The sequence below is a fragment of the Talpa europaea genome, assembly GCF_964194135.1.
Source record: "Talpa europaea genome assembly, chromosome: 4".
In the NCBI taxonomy this organism is placed as follows: Eukaryota; Metazoa; Chordata; class Mammalia; order Eulipotyphla; family Talpidae; genus Talpa; species Talpa europaea.
This window is the reverse complement of record NC_140070.1, coordinates 103,550,006-103,569,999: the sequence shown is the minus strand read 5'-3', so window position 1 is coordinate 103,569,999 and position 19,994 is coordinate 103,550,006. Positions and strand designations below refer to the sequence as shown.

Genomic DNA, 19,994 nt, shown 5'->3' with positions numbered 1-19,994 from the left:
CTTGGGGTTGGAGAAAGGGGCCAGCCAGGGAAGTACTGTTAGGGTAAAAAGGATGTCCCAAAGCAAATTCCATATAGGCTTTGTGGACTCCACCCCCACCCCAGGTCAAAGCCAAAGACACTGGGAACTCCAAATCCCATCACCACCAAAGGGAAGGTGGCTGGGACCTGAGGGTGGGGTTAAGCAGCCAGGTGGATACAAAAGGCAGACACGTGGGCTTTGGCTCGCTCTCCATTTTTGGGCTCTCAGTCAGCTCGCAGCGTCCGGTCAGCTCTGAGAGTGACTTTGGGTTTCCAGGTCGTCGGATCGGGTAGGACGCATTAAAGACTTTATTTCCCTATTTTCTCCCTGAGTTGTACATTTTCCTTATTTCTTTTTCTCTTGTAAATAAACCTTTTATTAACCCTTTTGCGTGTGTCTGTAGTAGAGTATTCATAAGTCCCTTTAAAGCGCGCGGGTGAGGACCCACAGCCAGGAACCCATTTAATATCGGGGTTGCTCTATAACAGCTTGGCGTCCAACGTGATTTGCAAGTTTCACCCGTGGTTGACCAGCCCAAAGTAACTTTTCTTGCGTTGGTCACCATAAAAGCGCATTAGGTCTGCAGGACTCGCAGTGAAACTCTTTGTTTCACGTCTTGAAAAGTCTTGTTTTTTTTTTTCCGCGCATACGGCCGTTGTGGGTGTGGTTTTGACCCAAACGCGGCCTCAACCATGAACTTCAGCAGTTTAATCTGTTATAGAGCAACCCCGATATTAAACGGGTTCCTGGCTGTGGGTCCTCACCCGCGCGCTTTAAAGGGACTTATGAAAACTCTACTACAGACACACGCAAAAGGGTTAATAAAAGGTTTATTTACAAGAGAAAAAGAAATAAGGAAAATGTACAACTCAGGGAGAAAATAGGGAAATAAAGTCTTTAATGCGTCCTACCCGATCCGATGACCTGGAAACCCAAAGTCACTCTCAGAGCTGGCTGGACGCTGCGAGCTGGCGGAGAGCCAAAAATGGGGGACCCCCAAAGTCCACGTGTCTGCCTTTTCTATCCACCTGGCTGCTTAACCCCACCCTCAGGTCCCAGCCACCTTCCCTTTGGTGGTGATGGGATTTGGAGTTCCCAGTGTCTTTGGCTTTGACCTGGGGTGGGGGTGGAGTCCACAAGCCTATATGGAATTTGCTTTGGGACATCCTTTTTCCCTTAACAGTACCACACCAGGGGAAGGTGTGGCCCTATGGGGTCACAGTAAGAGTTGCTGTTATAGGGCAGCCCCGATATTGAACGGGTTGCCTGGCTGTGGGTCCTCACCCGCGCGCTTGAAAGGGACTTATGAATACTCCACTACAGACACACACAAAAGGTTAATAAAAGGTTTATTTTATGTACAACTCAGGGAGAAAATAGGGAAATAAAGTCTTTAATGTGTCCTACCTGATCCGCCGACCTGGAAACCCAAAGGCACTCTCAGAGCTGGCTGGACGCTGCGAGCTGGCGGAGAGCCAAAATGGGGGACCCCTCCAAAGCCCACATGTCTGGCTTTATACCAACCTGGCTGCTTAACCCCACCCTCAGGTCCCAGCCACCTTCCCTTTGGTGGTGATGGGATTTGGAGTTCCCAGTGTCTTTGGCTTTGGCCTGGGGTGGGGGTGGAGTCCACAAAGCCTGTATGGAATTAGCTTTAGGACATCCTTTCCCCCTAACATTACCTTTGCCAAGAGGTCACCATTGTGGAGCAAGATGAGTGTTTGTGTTCACCAGACACTTGTCCTGCCAGTTAGTGGCTGTGGGGGTATAAGTCACCTAATCTGAGCCTCTGTTTCCTCATCTGTAACATGAGAATAGTGATGCCCATTCATCCACCCATTCAGTGGTGTTTTACCTGTGCCTCCATCGGTGGGGATCATTAGACACAGCTAGAGGCAGGGATGATGATGTGAATTAAGAGGGGTGCTCTGTCTGTCATTTTGAAGCTCAACTGTTCAGGAAGATACATACTGAACACTGGGTTCATGAATAAACTGGGAATGTAGCACATGCAGGGATGGGGGTGTCTGGTGGGCTTTGCGCCCTAGCAGGGCATCCGTGTTAGACAACTTAGCTCAGTCCTTCTGTTACAATTGCAACACAGAGCAGCAGACCACCCCCCGGGGCTCCTGGCAGGGTGCTGGGAGGGCAGATGATACAGAGTTGTAAAGCTTCTGGCTCAAGAGGTGGCTCAGATCACTGGTTCTGTGCTGGCTACCAGTGAGAGCCACGGTCAGGTAACCCAATACCCCAAAGGTTCCAGGGCAGAGAAGTCCCCAGCCAGGCCTGAGGGGGCCCTATAGGATCCTGTTTATCCTATTGAATGAGGACAGCCACGTACCAGATTGGTCTGCCCCCCACCCCGGAGCCTTTAGGATATAAAGGTTGTGGGTGGCGGGAGGCCAGAGACTCCGCTGTCCGTGTGAATGGAGAGCAGACCACCTCCTCCAGGGGATGCGTGTCCTCTGCTGAAGAAACACAGTCCTCACAGGCTCCATCTGTTGGGCCCCTGGGGGGGTTCAGCATTGAAGAGTAGGTCTCCCTGGCTTGATCACAAGCTCATTCTCCCCGTGGGGTGGAGGTGGGGAGCCTGGCAGAGGGGCTGCTGACCTAGGTGTGGAAATGAGGTATGAGGTAATGCCCCTCCCTGTTTGGGGTGGGGTGTGTGTGTGTGTGTGTGTGTGTGTGTCTGGGTCTGGGTCTGGGGAGGACTGGCCTGTGCTCACACACCCCCCTTCTTTCCTCTCTCCCAGTCTCTCCTGATCTCCCCCCTTTTAAGGTTATCACCTCCTCTCCTGTCTCCTTCAAGGACTTGGCTGCCTTCCCCAGGTCGCTCTGGCGTCTGGCTCGGCTGCAGTGTGGTGCTGCATTATAATGACCATGAAACAATGTTGGCGATGTTCAGATGCCCGTGGGCAGATTGTGCGCCCTGTGGGCAGAGAGGGAAAATGTTTACCTCCACTCGCGCCCACAGGCCGCCCGAGGAGTGGTCCATGAACCCCCGTCTGCCTGCCTCCAGGCTGATAGTATGAGAATTCGGAACCAGCTCACTTCTGTTGCAGATATAAGTGGGCTTTGTGTTATCTCGTTCATTCCACAAACATTTATTGAGCTGCTGCTCTGTGCCAGGCATGGCGAGGAGTAGATGGAACCAACACCATCTTGATCCTTGGGACACACCCAGAGAGGCAGAGCCGAGCCTGGTGCTGTGGGCGCAGCGGCCAGACAGTGCATACTGCCCTGTTGGGGGATGGGGAGAGAGCACTGGGAGTGGGGACATACTTTTTAATTAATTAACTAATTAATTAATTACTTTAGTTGTAGTAAAATATACGTACTAAAGAATTTACCCTGTTAACCATGCTTTAAGTGCGCTGTTCTGTGGCACTCAGTCCCTTCAGTACACATTGTTGTGCAACCATCACTACCACCCATTTGCAGAAGGTTTTTCCATCTTGCAAAAATGGAAACTCTGTCTTCGTTAAATACTAACTCCCCATTCCCCCCACCCCCGGTCCTGGCGTTCACCATTCCACTTCTGTCTGGACTTGAGTGCAGTGGGTCGCTTATAGAAGTGGAGTGTTGCAGTACTTGTCTTGTGACTGACTTCTTCCACTTAGCATGATACCTTTAGGGTTCATCCATGCTGTGGCATTAGTTGAATTTCCTTTTTAAGGCTGAATAATATTCCATTGCATGAATCAATCACATTTTGTTTATCTGTTGATGACGCTTGGGATGCTTCTTTTTTTTTTGGCTATTGTGAGTGATGCCACTGTGAACATGGGTAGACACATAGCTCGTTGGGTCCTTGCTTTCGATTCCTTAGGATAATACCAGAAGTGGAGTGGCTGGTGCATATGGTAATTCTATGTTTATTTTGTTTAAATGACTGTCTTATGATAAAGTGGTTTTTTTAATGGAAACATTAATTTTCTTAAATTTCTTTTTTTTAATTGAGGTAACATTGGTTTACAACATTGTTTATGATGTAGAAGTAAAGGGTCACACCCTTCACGTGTATGATACACACCACTCCCACCGCTGGCAGAGGCACTGAAAGGCTCTGCCGTGGTCTCTGGTGTTTCATTCTTTAAGGCCAGGAACTCCATGCTTTTTTCATGGTGGTTCACCTCTTCACCTTTCTGCCAGCAATGCACGGTCGTTCCAGTTTCTCCATGTTCTTGCTAGGGTTGGGACTGGACAAAAGACCTGCGTTTGTCCTGGGACACAGAGTGGGGAGGGTGAGGATGGAGGCAGCAGTCAGGAAGGACGTACTACTTCATCTCCCAACTGGGGAGGTCCTGGGGGAGACAGGAAGAGGAAAGTGAGGGTGCAGACTGGTTGACTTTGTCGGGAGATGTTTTTGAAACAACTGATATCAGTTGTGATTTGTAATTCTGATTCTAGTAAGAATGCAGACAGAAGAAGACTTGTTCTGGGCAGGGTAAGACATTATGAAGATGGAAAGATTAGAATCGGATTCTAAAAGAATGTGATTTGTTTAAAAAAAAACATTTTTATGATACAAAGGATGTATGTTCTTTGTAAGAAATTTGGAAAATAAAGAGTAGAAAATAAATCGCACCCATGTTCTCACTGCCCAGAGGTCACTAACCCTGCTCAGTCTCCGTGCAGCAACTTCCTCCCTCCATGGGCTTCTCCTTTGGGAAGCAGGTCCCTGACTCTTCCAAGACTGCAGACAAAAGGCCTGGAGGTGCCATGGTGCAGTGTTGCCTAGTGGTAGGCATAGGGCTAGGTGTACAGAAATAAGATGGAGGGACCTGGGCATCCCCAGGGCGTGCGGCTGACAGGTGGAATCCAGACTTGCTGGACCCCTTCCCGATGGTCAAGCGGCAGGGCCCCTTCTTTTGGACTCTACTTCTGAAGGATGATAGAGTCTTCTCCACTGTGACAGTGGAGAGGACATGGCTGCCCCAGGGACGGTTCTCCTTATTGGTGTGTTCAGCAAACTCCCATTGGCCTGTCCCCCGTTGCCTCTCCCAGCTTGTGGCCTTAGACAGTTCTGCTCCTCGTTCATAGGCCTTATTCTAATCATTTTTTTCCTTCACCCCTTGGAAAACACATGTTGTCTGCTGTCCCTTCTCAGCCTGGTGCGAAGACCACACCTGCCGGTGCTGCCTGCTAGTGTGAGTGGCAGGTCCTGCTTCTTTCTCCCCCCAGGGGCTGGGACCCAGGTATCTCTCCAGTTGTGTAGCTGGGAGCCAGTGGAGGGCACCCTGCAGGGAACAGCCTTGTGGTCAAGAAGAGACCACTGGCCTTTGGCTGGGCCTCCTTGGGCTACCTGCCAGGGGCCTCCAGGTGCTTCTTCCCTGCTGGGCCTGCTTCCTGAGGATCTTCAGTTCCGACTGGGTCCAACATCTTGGGATTCATGCCTGTGCCATGCACCCTTCCCGCCCCTGCCCCCTGACCTGTTTCCCCGGGACCCCTGCTCCTCCTGAGCCGACCTTGACAGATGGCTGGTCTCTTGGCATTTCTTGAGTTCACTCTCTGCAGTGCTGAGGGAGCAGGAGCTAGGAAGAGCAGGCCCTCGGCACTGCCAGATCGAGAAACTCAGCTCCTGGGTATTCGAGATGTGTTGGATGCGCCTCTGTGCAGGAGCAGGGTCAGGCATCAACAACTTCAAGTCCCAGGGCCTGCTGGCGGTGAAAGGGAGGTTAAATGAGGAAATGCATTTAACCAAAAATGCGTGTGGTAAAGCAGAGCTGGAGCTGCAATAGAGAGCTGAAGGGCCTATTGTGGTAATTGGGATGAAGTGCCTTCCTGCTCTTGCCTCTGGAGCACAATGTAGGCAACCCTGAGTGATGGATGGCAGGCAATTAGGGAGGAGCACAAGCCGGAGTGGGCCTTACCCAGCTTCTCTGTGCTGTGAAGACCTGGTCACATTGCCAAGATGAGCTCTCAAGTGGGAGCTAATGGAGGAATTAGCACCTGACTGCGTGTCTGGGCCCAGAGCTGGGTTGCAAAATGGCCTTCAGAATTACCAAGGAATGGATCAGAAAGTCTTGGCCCACAGAACAGACAGTCTGCCTTTGGGTAGACCTAAAACAGGGGCCTCCAGAAGTGACAGTCACTACGCAAAATCCTCCTCCAAGGCGGCAGAGAAGTGACTTTGTCCCTGACAGAAGATGGGGGCATGTGGTGGTGGCAGAGTTGCCATGAATGTGTGGGAGAGGCTGCAGGGTTCAGCCCTGGGTCCTCAGAGACCTTGGCCAAGCTTTTGCTCCAGTTAGAAGGCCTGCTTTGAGCCACCTCCTCCCTGGCTGGCTGGTTGCTCTGTTGCGCCATCCGAGGGAGTCAGCAAACTGCCCCTCCCTGATTCTTCAGCAGCTGTTGAGAAGCCAGAGAGGGGACAAAAGTAAGATCGATCCCAGGAGACTGGAGGGAGGGTCAAGTTTTCCAGGCTACCTGGATCTCCCACCCCCCAGCCACTGTTGTTCCCACACTGCCTGGCACAGACCAGGAGTCTGCCCCTGACCTGGGATCATGGCATCATTGATCCAGCCTCGAACGCTGCTGGAGCATCTGCTGGGCACCAGGCCTGGGGTTCCCCAAGCTGAGATGACAGGCCTGGGCCCCCAAGAAGACCAGTGGATAGAAAGAGGAGCTACTGGAGTTACTGGTCCTGCCTCTTACTTGCTTTGAATATTCTGTCTTGTAACAAAATGCATCTCAGGCACTGTTGTGGGTAGAATTGTGTCCCCCTACAAGGTATGTTGAAGTCCTAACTCCCGGTACTCATGAAAGTGACCCTAGTTGGAAAAGAGGTCTTTGTGGATGAAATCAAGTTCAGATGAGGTCTTGCCGGAGTAGGGTGGGCCCCAATCCAATGTAAGTGGTGTCCTTATAGGAAGAGGAAAGTGCCATGTGAGGACAGAGGCAGGGACGGGGGTGGTGCGGCTGCAAGCCGAGGGGTTGACAGTCACTAGCAAAACCTACAGAAGCAAGGACCAGAGTCTCAGAGGAAAGTCCCATCCTGCCAACTCGTTGATTTTAGACTTCCTGCCTCCAGAACAGTGAGAGAATAAATTTCTGTTGTTTTAAGTCACCCACTGTGCTGTAGTTTGTTTTAGCAGCCACAGGAAACTAATACAGACACCTACTATGTGCTAGGTGTATGTGGGGCAAATAGATGGAGCAGAGAGCGAAGTAGATATTCATTCAGTCATTCAATTTCAAGTTTTAGTGAGCACTTACTCTGTGTGCCAGATAGCGTGTGTGTGTGTGTGCGCGTGCGCGTGTGTGTAAGCTGGGAATGTAGTGGTGAATATAATAGTCAAAAATCCCTCCCTCAAGGAGTTTGCATCCTAGTAGGGAAAGACAGATAAGAGCATAAAAATAAATTACATATTGAATGGTAAAAAATGCAATGGAGAAAAATGCAGTAGGGAAGGAGATAAATATATCAGAGGGATTGTAAAGTTAAATAGAATGGTGGAAAGCTCTTGGAGAAGGTGACATTTAAACTAGTACAGTGCTTCTCAACCCTGACTGCACATTAGAATCACCAGGGAAGCTTTAAACAGAACAAAGCAGAACAAAAACAATCAATAGCAGAGCCCACCCCAGGCCAGTTGAGTCAGAAGCACTGGAGGTGGGGGCTTTGGGATCCTCCTTATCAAAACTTGGGTGATTCTGACAGACACCAGGTCCAAGCACTGCTGATCTGGCATGAGGAGAGCCACAGCCGAGAAGGTGTTCTGCACAGTCCAGCCAGGCCACCTGGGAAGGGCAGTGCTGGTGGGGCCTATCAGGTCCACTCAAGCCAGGCAGAGACCTGTCCCGGCCTACTGTCTAGGGAAGCTCAGGCAGGTGCAGGCTCAGTGAGTCCTGAGCCCCTCACCCACACACGTGTCATCATGTTTCTCGGGGTGGCACATTCACTCCTGGACTTGGTACTGTGGGTTGCCTTTCCATGCCAGGTTCGAGGTCTTCCTACCCAGGGAAGGTCTTCTTCCCAAGGGAAAGAAGCCCCCAAAGCTAGATATTGGCTGTGTGGTCTCAGACCCAGGACGGAGCAGTCATTAGGCCTGATGTCACCGGCTCTGCATTTGCAACACTGGGGCCGGCCATGCTGACCGTCACTGGGAGAGTTCCTGGACTCCACTGCAGCTGATCTTGACCCCAACCTCCCTTGACTGATTCCTGAGAGTTAAAAAGTTTCCAGAACAATGGCGTCTTGGAGGCTTTTAAAGAGACTGGTAGATATCTTTTCCTCCTTGCCAGTGGAGCAAGAGAAGTGGAGGTGGGCCAGGAGTACTTACTCATGGTAGGGAGCCATGTCCACATCTGGATAGGGCAGCCTTCCCCACAGGCGCCTCTCTCACCCAGCACTCTGGCTACGCATGCAGACTCCCCCTGGGCCTGTCTGTTGTGTCAGACACAGGCATCAAAGTGTGATGGAGAGTCCCGACTGCTTTTCATCTTCCAAGTCCCTGACTCCCAGGAGCCCTGGGCCATGGGCCCTGGCCACTCTGGAGCAGTGTGGAGAGCAGTGACCTGACAAGACAGTGTCGGCTCTGCTCCTCCTCCTTACCTGTTCTCCTTTCCCCTTGTCTCACCTTGCCCCATGAACCCCCATTTCTCCCACTCACTGGCTTTCCTACTGCCATTGTCTTGGCTGATCCAGGTTGGCATCAGTGAGCGTAGCTGCCAGCACTCAGAACCCTAGGCCTGGACTCTGCCCTTCTGTGCTATTCCTGTCGGTGAGACAACACGGCTGAAGCCCCAGGATGCTGTGCCTGTGGCCCAGTCAGTTTCCACTTCGCTCATGTGAACTGCTGTCCCCTCTCCAGAGGGCCCTGACCTGCCTGTGTGCCAGCCTGCTGAATTAGGCTTTGATTTAAGATGACCGGGGACCAACAGGCAGCAACATATTTTTTGGTTCAGTTCTTGGATTGTGGGGCCAGGTTGGGTAGCTGACTCAACCTTTCTAAAACCTCAGTTTTCTCACTTGTTAAAGGAGGTTAGTAACCTCACAGGGTGATGATGACTCCAAGTGCATTAGTACATCTAAAGTGCATAGAACAGTGTCCAAGTTTTCGAAAATGGAGGACTATTATTATCCAGGTACAGTGAGGCCTACAGATGAGGAGGTGGCTGCCATTGAAAAGATCATTTCTTACGGTTCCCTAGAGGAGAGGGCACACCATGCCGTGGGGGTTGTGTGGGGGCACAGGTTGCACCAGGGCCAGGCAGGGGGCAAAGTGAGGTCTTCCTCACTTTGAGTGAGAGCTTTTATTGTGGTTTCTGCAGGAAGCAACAGGTGGGCAATCTTTGAGTTATTTAGTTTGAATAGTTTCAGTGGATTCTGGGTGTGGGGACTATGCTAAGCTTCCTGGTACCAGTCCCTGGGTTGAGTTCCTGGGCAGTAGTGCCCATGTGAGGGCCTGTAGGTTTGGGGCTCCAGGAGCTAAGGGGATTATTGACTGTCTCTGGGACTCGCAGGCCTGGGAGGGACAGGCTCCAAGGTCAGGAAGACCCCAGGTGTCGAACCTCTGAAGGAGAAGACAGGTGCACAAATACACCAACAGATTCTGAATAAAATGACAAAATATGCTTAGTTCCACATTTTTATTAAAAAATTAAAAGAGAGAATGTGGGGCCACAGGAGCCCCTGGTGCAGTGGGAAGAGCACAGGCCCTGGCGGAAGAGCCCTCCACGCAGCTGTCTCCCACCTCTTGCCTGAGGTTTGGCCTCCTCATCTGTGTAGACGCCCAGTGCTGGCTCAGGGCTGCCGCAGGACCGGTGAGGTGACGTGTTGCAAGCTCCCAGCTCAGCCTTGGCCACCTGAGCATCTCCGTAGATGAGAGTTCTTACATCTTTGTGTTCATTTTAAGAAAAAAATTCTAAAGGGTCCTACACATTCCAGCCTGGGGCCTCACCTCTGGTAGTCGGCTCTGAAAGGAAAGGAAGGTATTTTCAGTTTCAGGAACATAAGCCACAGAACGGAATAAAAAATCCCAGCAGAAGTCATGCAGGGCAGGTGATGCGTTTGATGGTGTCCCAGGGGTTTGCTGGACGAGTTGCCGGCAGGGACTCCTGAGATGCTAACTGGCCATGTCTTTCTCTCTCCTCCCCGGGCCTCCTTTAGTCTGTTCCTTCCAGAGACAACTGGACATGGGGAGGGGGGAGTGAGGGCTGGAATCCCTTGTGAATGGGCCTGGGAAGTGAGATCTCTGTACAGCCACCATTCCAGCCTGAAAGGCTTTCAGAGCAGATGAATCAGCAGCCCCTCCTCGCCCACCCCATCCTCAGGTCCAGCTTCCTTGAAAGGGCAGCTCAGAGTCTAATGGGTAGGTCCCGGAGGTGACTGAGAATTGGGGCATCAGGCACTCCCAGGACTCACACAGCTCCACCCTCCCTTCCTCCTGAGTGGAATATAGAAAAGAGGACTGGGAGGGTGTTTGCCAGTCTGCAGGGAGATGCCCCCATTCCTGGGTCTCCAGTGCTGGTGCTTTTGACCCCCCTCACCCCCAGCAACCATTTAATTGTCCCAGGACTCCTGCTGACCTTCTGCTCTCTGAAGCCCAAGGGTGGGTCCTGGATCTTCCTCTCTAAGGGGGTTTCTTTCTCCATGTGTGTCCCCAGCATCCTGTTTGCTGACATCGAGGGCTTCACCAGCCTGGCATCCCAGTGCACTGCCCAGGAGCTGGTCATGACCCTCAACGAGCTCTTCGCCCGCTTCGACAAACTGGCTGCAGTAAGTCACCCTGCCCTCTTCTCTTGGGCACCCATGTGCCCTAGCCAGGTCCAAAGGCTGCCTGATCCAGGCTGAACCCCAAGAACTGTGCCAGTATGTGCCCTGCTGGGAGTCAGCTGTGGGAGCTGGTAAGGGCAGAAGACCCCACAAGCTGTGGCTGGGCTTCCTCCTACCTCATGTGGAGTTGTCATAGTCATCAGGTCAGCTGGAGGTGCTTTCATAGGGTGAGAGGGAGGTGGGAGGGAGCAGGTAGACCTTCTATCAGTGGAAGGGGAGTTGAGGCCTGCAGGTAATACTGCCCAGACCCCTGAAGATTTCTTTTACGTGGGACCAATAGAGTATCTTAGAGCCACTTTCCTGTAGAGGTTGGCGGGAATGATAAGAAAATGAGTTTAAATCCCAACTGGCTGCACACAGCCATTGCCCTTCCCTACAGGTTTCCAGAATGAGAACTCTTCAACACTGAGGCACATTGGAAGTGACACCCCTCACAGGGAGGTGCATGACATATTCATTCATCAAGTCCTGCTCCCCTTCTGTCATTGTATCCCTACTTTTGTGGCTTGGAGTGACACTGTGCCTTTGTAGAGTGCCACTTATTGCGGTGTCCCCCAACATTCGGACATGTTCCCCTTTGCTCTCACACAGGACATCAGATCAGATGGGCTGGCGCCAGTGAGGACATTAGATGTCGGGCCTCCCACCTTCCTAGTTGTCTTTTTAATCAATGAATCCAGGTGAGGTGAAGGGGTACATACTAGGCCCTTGGGCATCGAATGGGCCTGGAATGTGAGTCCAGGCTTCACAGACAATTGAGTCCCAGCACCCCAGCTTCGTGAGGTGACTCCTGGAAGGCAGATTAGGACCGTGTGGAACTGGTGATGAGTGACGTTCCATCTCAGCCCAGTCAGTTAAGCCGGGCCTGCTGTGACTCTGCTCTTTACTCAGAACTGCAGCGGTTGGCCCTCCAGCTCTGTGGGCATCGAGCATTCTGCTTGCTGGTCTAGAACTCTCCTCAAAACTCAGCGAGGCACAGGGTCAGGGGAACTTGTGGCCAAATCTCATTTGTGCCTCAGTCTTTTTGTAAAAGGAGAATCAGAAAACTGATCCTTGATCCCTAGGCCAAGAGTCAGAGCATGCTCCAGGGGCTAGGAGTGAGGCCCGGTTACTCATGCTCAGCTAGGGCCTCCCTCATGCTCACGAGGCTCCCCTGCTTGCTGCCACCTTGGACCAGCTAGATCTCCTTGGGCCTCAGCCGCGGCCAACGTGAGTTCCTGAGCCTGGGAGGCTGGAATGCCTCTCCAAAGTCTGTCCCTCCCTCCCCCACAGCCCCTTGATAAGCCTGTCCTGGCTAGGGCTGTGCATCCTCCCAGCACTGGATCTGTACGCACTACCGTAAAAGGCAAGTTATTCCAGGCATGGGGTGAATCTGTTTGCTTCCCATTTGCTTCCCTCCCACTTCTCTTTCCTACTATTTTTAATTTTTAAAATTAATTTGCTTTCCAGGAGAATCACTGTTTACGTATTAAGATCCTGGGGGATTGTTATTACTGCGTCTCAGGGCTGCCTGAAGCGAGGGCTGACCACGCCCACTGCTGCGTGGAGATGGGCATGGACATGATTGAGGCCATCTCGTAAGTGCTGGTCTACCGGGGGCCTGTCCATCTGCAGGGGGCCTGCTCATCAACAAGGGGGCCTGTCTATCTCCAGGGGGGCATGTCTATCTCCAGGGGGCCTATCTCCAGGGGGCCTTTCCATCTCCAGGGGGCCTTTCTCTCTCCAGGGGACTTCCTCTCTTCTAAACCCTGTCCCATAATGCCCTCCTCCCACCCTTAGCCATTTTGGAGGGTAGATTTGCACCTTTGGGTTTTAAGCATCCTCCTGGGCTCTTTTTACCCACAGCAGCCTGGGGAGCTCTCCCAAAGGAGTGTGTCCTATGAGAAGGGAGGACTTTGTGGACTCCAGGGTAGCAGGGGCTGCAGGCTCACCTCTCCTGGGAGGAAGACAAGTAGCATAGATGCTGTGCCCTGTGTGGTGTGGGGCCTTGCACTCCCCCCTTATCTCTTACCCTCCCCAGCCAGGGGTACAGCACACCAACCCCTTTTCTTCCCAGATGAGATGGTTGGACTCAAGGGTAGACAGCTCCTCAGGTACTACTACTAGGCCAGAGGGTTCAACACAGGCGTTTCCATTTAAGTAAACCCATCCTTCCTAGAAGCAGTAGCAAAAAGGATCTTTGGCCAGTTCTGGGTGACTACTGGTCGAAAAATGAGCCCAGGTCACTAAAAGTATGGATAGTCCAAGCCCACATGTTAGTCAAGGAGCAGGTCAGAGATTGCGTCTGGGTTTAGCAACTTAGAACTTTACATGTATCCTGGCCAGAGTGGCCAAGGCCAGGGTCAGAGCAGCTGGCAGGGAAGGTGGCTGGGCCCCCCTGTTTGGCTCAGTACCATCTGCAGTGTTTGCCGAGTGTCCTGCCTGCCCAGGCCAACCGGTGAGTCCCTGCCAGAAGCACAGGGTGTGTTGAGGGAGGGACGCCAAGACTCCCAAGGCTCTGATACCTGGAATGCTGAGCGGACTTCACCAGTTAAGAGAGGCAAACTGGTGGGAGGACTGGGCAGAGGGCAGTTGAATACAAGAGGGGGACTAAGAGTGGCTTTATAAAAGAAGTAGCCCTGGAGTTAAGCCAAAAAGATAGAATGAGATTATCAATCTAAGCAAGTAGCCAGAGGCTTTGTGATGAAGAAACAGCTCCTATAAGGTTCTTGTAGAGGTGCTCCCAGGACAAGATGACTTGAATCTTCCTCGTGGTGGGGGGTGTCAGCTTCTCACTGATGGCGCAGGGTGAGTTTGGCCAATCCCACAGTATCAGGAAGCCCAGGTTCCTAAAAGTGCATGCTCTAGACCTGCCCCCAGAGCACCTGCACCTCTTCCACAAACCCCAGGCCCCAGGCCATACCTGGAGATGTACAGCTTCCTCTGTAACCCTGTCTCATGAGAACTCGCCTCTGTGCTCTGGACCTCGGTGCATGTGATGGGCTATGAGCCTGTCTTCTAGAAGATGGGGCACCTTTAGTCCTCCTCACCTGCCTGAGTCCTCTTTTTTCCTGAGCAGGACATGGGTCCTCTCTTGAAACTCAGTTGATTGCCTTTCTCCATCATCCTGCTAATGAAGAAATAGCAATGTGATGAAGTCCAGGAGCATTATATGAGTGGGGTTTGGAGTGACTGTAACTTACCTTTTTGGCTCAAGTAGCACTAATGTGCATTTGCATTGCGTTTTCTGCTGCATTGCGTTAACAGAGGCCAGCAGCCTGGGTGCCCTAGTTGGGGTAAGCCCTGGGGCATTGCTTTTAGTGTGAGGCGCCTCGCCACCTTGTGGCCAGGATGGGAAACAGCACCTCTCACTGTTTACACCTGAGCACCAGAACCCAGCCCCTGACCTTTCCGTGGACACTCTGAGACTGGATTTGGGCTGGAGCTGAAAGGAATGGGCTTTGACTCCTGCAGCTCCTAAGGTGTCCCCTGACTCCCTGCTTTCCAGCCTCACCCCCACTCTGTGTGCCTGGCCCCTGACCCTCTCCCAGCCTTACCCCTGCTCCATCCCCAGGTTGGTCCGGGAGGTGACAGGGGTGAACGTGAACATGCGCGTGGGAATTCACAGCGGGCGAGTACACTGCGGTGTCCTTGGTCTCAGGAAGTGGCAGTTCGACGTCTGGTCTAACGACGTCACTCTGGCCAACCACATGGAAGCTGGAGGCAAGGCTGGGTGAGTAAGGGTCTCAGGCAGGCCCCAGTCTTAGCTTCTCACCCAGGGTGACAGTGAGGAGTGGGCGTGGGGTGGGCAAGTTGGGGTAGCTCCCAACCCTGGGGTTGGCAGACTCTAGATAGAACTTCTACTTGACCAGTTACTTATCCACACCATGGTAAGCTTTGCCGAGCATCCCTTCAACCTGCCCTGAAGATATTTACACAAAATAACATGACTTGAGGGAGATGTGATAGGTAGGGTAGAGCTCTGGAGGAGGGGGGAAGCAGGGATAATTTCCAGGGTAGCCAGGACAGGGCAGGATTTGGACAGGTGAGGAAGGTGGGGTGGGAGAGTGTGCCCTGCAGAGGGAATATAGAGTAAAGGAGGGAACAAATATAGGAAACATTTCCAAAGAATGGGGGTAGAGCAGATGGCCTTTTAGGGACCAATGGGAGAAACAGTGTTGGGTAAGAAGGACCCAAGCCCCAGGCAGGGGAACTTGGACTTAATTCTATAGTCAGCAAGAGCCATCGCTGTTGCAAAGTGTGAGAGACTGGAGGCTAATAATATGCTATCAAAATAATAAGACAGAGATGTGAAATGGCATGGTTGCGTGGACAAGAGCTAGGAAAGGACCTGCAGTCGCCATCTTGAAGACATTGGAAGAATACAGTATGTTGAGGAGGGAATGGAGGTTTGACTTAGCATTTGAGCCAGAGTTTGGGACCCTGGGATTTGAATTGTGATTGAGGGGTTGCGGTTTGGTTCTGCCTGACAGCTGGAGTTCTGAACTTGTGTTTTCTGGCCCCCTCCTGTAGACGCATCCACATCACCAAGGCCACACTCAACTACCTGAATGGAGACTACGAGGTGGAGCCAGGCTGTGGGGGCGAGCGCAATGCCTACCTCAAGGAACATAGCATCGAGACCTTCCTCATCCTGCGCTGCACCCAAAAGAGGGTCAGGGGCCAGAGGGGGGTGGGGTGCGGCTCAGGGGCTTCCCTATGGGAGAAGGAATGTTTTCATGGCCTGCTGCTTCCTTCTCTTCTACTCTTTTCTTGAGGCAAGTCGTGAATTTCTTACATAGCTGTGGTTCTTGCATCTCAGGAGGACATGAGAGCTACAAGGCTTTGCACAGGCTGATGGCAAAGAGGCAATGCTTTCATTTTGCTTGTTGCAAAAATGCAGACTTCAGATCAGTTAGCAACAATCCAGCAGAGGGCCAGGAGGTGGACATGAAGGGTCAAGGAAATGTGTGCACCATGATTTTATCTCCATCCCACTCCTTTTCTGTTGCTTAAGATAGGTGGGCAATTGTCTCCCCCACCCCCACCCTCCCTCCCTCCCTCCCTCTCTCTCTCTCTCTCTCTCTCTCTCTCTGAGTCCATCTCAGCCTGTACCTATCTTCCTCCCCACTTTTGACTTTCTGGTCTCCTACTTCTGCCTCCTTTTGTCTCAGCCCACACTTGCCAAAATATAAAACTGAATGATTAGCAGACTTCACTGTTCTATTTTTAATAGTGTCATGTTCCATGTTCTTAAATTTTTAAGGCAAGTGAAGAGCACGTTTTCTATATCTCCCCAAACTAAAATGCCTTTTACTTAGAAATCTGTCCACTGTTGGCCAGTCCTTTCACAGAAGAACTTCCAAGTTTCTTTCCTAAGAACTTAGATAAAGACAAATTAAACTGTGAGAAAAGTTCAGAGAAAGTCTCGGATGACAGCTAAAGTTGATATTGTAAAGGGGGCAGGGCCTTTCGGGTAGGTACCCCCCCGGAGGGCCATCTCGGAGCACCCTGGCCCGCCTGGCAGCACACCCAGGAGATAGGGCCTGGCTGCTGCAGCCTCTGAAGGAGCTTGAAGGAGCTGTGTCAGGCCCCACCACAGACACCAGGAGAAGGATGGGAGGGTTTGGGGGAGCTTCTAGTATCATAATGGACACACTTTAAAATTTGCTTGTTACTTAGTTAGAATGAACTGTAATCCTTCCAAGCCCTACTCCCATGTCCTGGCCCTCACAGGCTGAAGGCTCGCTCTCTACCCTAGAATCTCTAGGTGTTGTTTCTTCCAGCCTTACAAATGGTCCAAAAAGGATGAAATGGAGATACACAGAGAGTGACATCCCAGCCACCCACCAAAACAGTGTCAGCTGAAGCCAACTCCCCCCCAACCCCCCAGCACCCCTCCGATTTGACAGGTTCCCTTTGCAGGCTCAGCAAGGGAGTTGAGAAGGCGCCCCAGGCCCCCCAGAGCCTCCCCGCCCTCCATCTCTTGCACCCATTTGGATGGCAGACACACAGGCAGATAGAGACCCTGGCTGCACGTGGGCAGCAGGTGGGAGCTCTGTGAGAGCAGCTGTGACTCTCCCATTCTGCTCACCCAAACCCCTGGAAGCTGTCTTATGGGCAGCAGGTCCTGTCCTACTGCCCATTCTGCTTGGAGATCCCTATTTTGACCATGTTGAGTGGAGATTAGAAACATCCTCTCCCTCCATCACCCTCAGGTACCTTCAGACCCAAGCTCTGCCCAAGCTCTGCCCTCCCATGTGAATGAGAGAGGTTTGTGCCCCTTTCTCACGAGACCAACCTCATCTTGCTCTGCCACTCCCACCTGGGCCAGCCAGGACTGGCATTGGCGGGCATGGGGGACTTAGGATGCTTGTTTGTTCGGGTGAGCTCTAGGACCTTGACAGACCTCTGGGCTCCAACTGTGTGGAGAAGAAAGGGGCAGCTGCCTTAGTCCCTGCCCAGCCAAGCACCTGGGGGGCAAGAGCAGCTCCCCACTGGGGGTCCTCTGCTGATATGTCTGTGTGCTCTCCCAGAAAGAAGAGAAGGCCATGATCGCCAAGATGAATCGCCAGAGAACCAACTCCATCGGGCACAACCCACCGCACTGGGGGGCCGAGCGCCCCTTCTACAACCACCTAGGCGGCAACCAGGTGTCCAAGGAGATGAAACGGATGGTGAGTGGCGCATGGGGCACTGTGCGGTCGCCCTCTCCAGGGCTAGGGCCTTCCATGGATGTGAGGGGTGCCCCAGGGAATATGAAGAGCACAGAAGGAAACATTGGAAGGCTCACCCCAACTTTGGACAAGGAGCCAGAGCGCCTGACTTCTGGCCCCAGGGTCTCTGCGTGAGCCCCACCGTCTCTAGGCATGCCTGATTTGGCTTCAACACAGTGGCAACACCCTTCCCCCTTCCCTCTTGGCAGAGCTTGCTGGCGCAGGCTGTGAGGAGGCCTGTCTGGCTGGACCAGGGTCCAGTCAGCCTCCAGCGGTCTCTCGGCTATTTGGCGAGGCCCTGGGGATTTGGGTGGGCACCAGCTTGTCAGACGCCCTTCCAGCACCTGCTGCTTTCCCCGGGCAGCTGAACCACATCCTGCAACTTCAGCTGCTCGGAAGCCACCCCCGTGCTCTTTGGCGAGCGCCAGGGGATGGTCCCTTTGCCCTGTGCTAAGAAACACTCTGGTAACTCCAGCCTTCCTGTGGGAACATGCAGGCTGAAAGAGTGGGGTGTGGCAAGGGGGTTGCCTCCATCTCAAGAGGCCTGCCTGCCTCAGGAGACACCCCCCCACCCCAAGCCATCACTGCACACAGCAGGGTAGAGCTAATTCAGGATGTACAGCCTGGGTTCTCTTGGCAGTGGTAGAGAGGGAAATTCAGAGGGTGGGGGGAAAGGAAGAGGATGATAAGAAGTCATATGAGAGCAGCATGTTTTCTTTCTTTTTATCTGAGAGCTCGGCTTCTCTGACCAGGCACACTCCTCAGCTCACGGGCAGCCTGGTGCCCAGCCCAGAGTCGCCCACGCTGAGAGAGGGACGGTGCAGGGAGCAATGTGTACCTGCAGCCCCTGAACTGGGTAGAGGAATAAGGTGGGGAGGGCTGGCTCTAGGGGGGTCAGTGGATCAGACTGGGTTTAAGCTGCAGCAGTAGGGACTAGGGATGGGCTGCAAAGAAACAGCAGGCAGAGCCAGGGGCCTGAGAAAGGGCACAGGCTAGCTACCAGGTAGCAGGTGACAATAGTTTAAGGAAAAGGTACAGAAAAAAAATTGAATTAAGACCTCCATTTAAAATGTTGATCGTAAAGAAGCAGCTTGTGAGACACTGAGGTTTTAGAGGGCAGAGAGCAAGCGCCAAGAGCCCAGCTTCTCCCAGGGCTTTAAGGACGTGGCTGTCCACGCACCCGGTCAGCTGCAAGGGCTCCTGTCAACACTCCCCCTGCCTCAAGGGCCCGTCCTGAAGCTGAGAGCAGTTGGCAGACCCCTCCCTCTTGTCAGCAGCCTTTTTGTTTTTTCCTATATCATTGTTCACTTTTTTTTAAAAGATTTATTTATTTATGCATACAAGAGCTGGGGTACAGGCCAGAGGCACGGGAGGGTGAGAGGATCCACCAGAGACAGAGCGGGGAGCAGAACTGGCAGATGGACTGAAATACACTGCTGAGGGGAGCAGCGGGCGAGACAGGAGAGGTCTGCTGTGCCTTGTGGGAATCTCCCTGGCTGGCCAGGAATCGAAACCCCACTGCAAAGGCTGCGGACAGCTTCACAGCGCTGCGCTTAACCCGCTGCGCCACCGGGGAGGCCCTATCATTGTTTATTTTTGTACAATATTTGGTTTCTCCCCTCATGTGTAGTCCCCTTATATCTCCCACCACCATGTAACCCATGAACCTTCCCCATAGTCCCTTGTGCTCTTCCCTCCCTTGTTTTGACCCTTCTGCCTCCCATTCCCTTGCTGTATGTCTCAGATCTATAATTTGCCTGCTAGTTTTGTCTTTTTTCTTACCCCTTGTTCGAGTTCCCTATATCCCTCCTATAAGTGAAACCTTCCTAGATTTTTCTTTTTCCTTCTGACTTATTTTACTGAGCATGATCCCTTCTAGCTCCATCCATGTTGCAAATAGCATGAATTTATCTTTTTTAATCACTGAGTAGTATTCCATCATGTATATATACCACATCTTCTTGATCCAGTCATCTGTTCTGGGGCATTTCCATATCTTAGCTATTGTAAATAGTACTGCGATAAACAGAAGGGTGCAGGTTTCCTTTCAAATGAATGTTTTTGTGTCCTTTGGGTAGATTCCTGGGTCATATGGTAGCACCATTTTTAGTAATTTGAGAATCCTACACAGTTTTCCATATGGTTAACAGCCTTCTATTAACCTCCTGCAAACTCTGTACCCACACAAGCAGGCCAATCACAAGGTGGGGTGGGGAGGCACCAAGGAGAGGGGGAGTATTGAGAGCAGGATGCAGGAGGAAAGCTGGCGGGCAGGAGGAAGTGGGGGGCAGAGGAGAGGAAGACAGGAGGCAAAAGGACAGAGATGGTAAAGGCGGGGGTTTGATCTGGAGCCCAGGAGAGTGGGGGGAGAAAGATGGGCAGGAAAGTGGGGGAGAGGAAGAAGGGCACTGCAGCGCATGGAAAAGGAGCCTGGTGGCACCTCACTTTCTCTAAAACCTTAGGGCAGGTTTTTTTCCTTTAGTGATGCTTGGTATAAG

The 19,994-nt window shown here is 52.3% G+C and overlaps 1 protein-coding gene across 2 annotated transcripts in view; it reads left to right on the top strand.

The window, feature by feature from the left end:
* ADCY5 (adenylate cyclase 5) overlaps positions 1-19,994 on the top strand; it is a gene marked incomplete at both ends in the record, with an annotated part of 136,896 nt that overhangs the window by 90,176 nt on the left and 26,726 nt on the right. For both annotated transcript variants that reach the window (XM_084231714.1, XM_084231713.1), the window contains 5 exons: positions 10,633-10,744; positions 12,251-12,378; positions 14,355-14,513; positions 15,314-15,455; positions 17,317-17,457. In XM_084231714.1, coding sequence (XP_084087840.1) covers positions 10,633-10,744; positions 12,251-12,378; positions 14,355-14,513; positions 15,314-15,455; positions 17,317-17,457 — 682 coding nt within the window. The remainder of the gene's footprint in view (positions 1-10,632; positions 10,745-12,250; positions 12,379-14,354; positions 14,514-15,313; positions 15,456-17,316; positions 17,458-19,994) is intronic.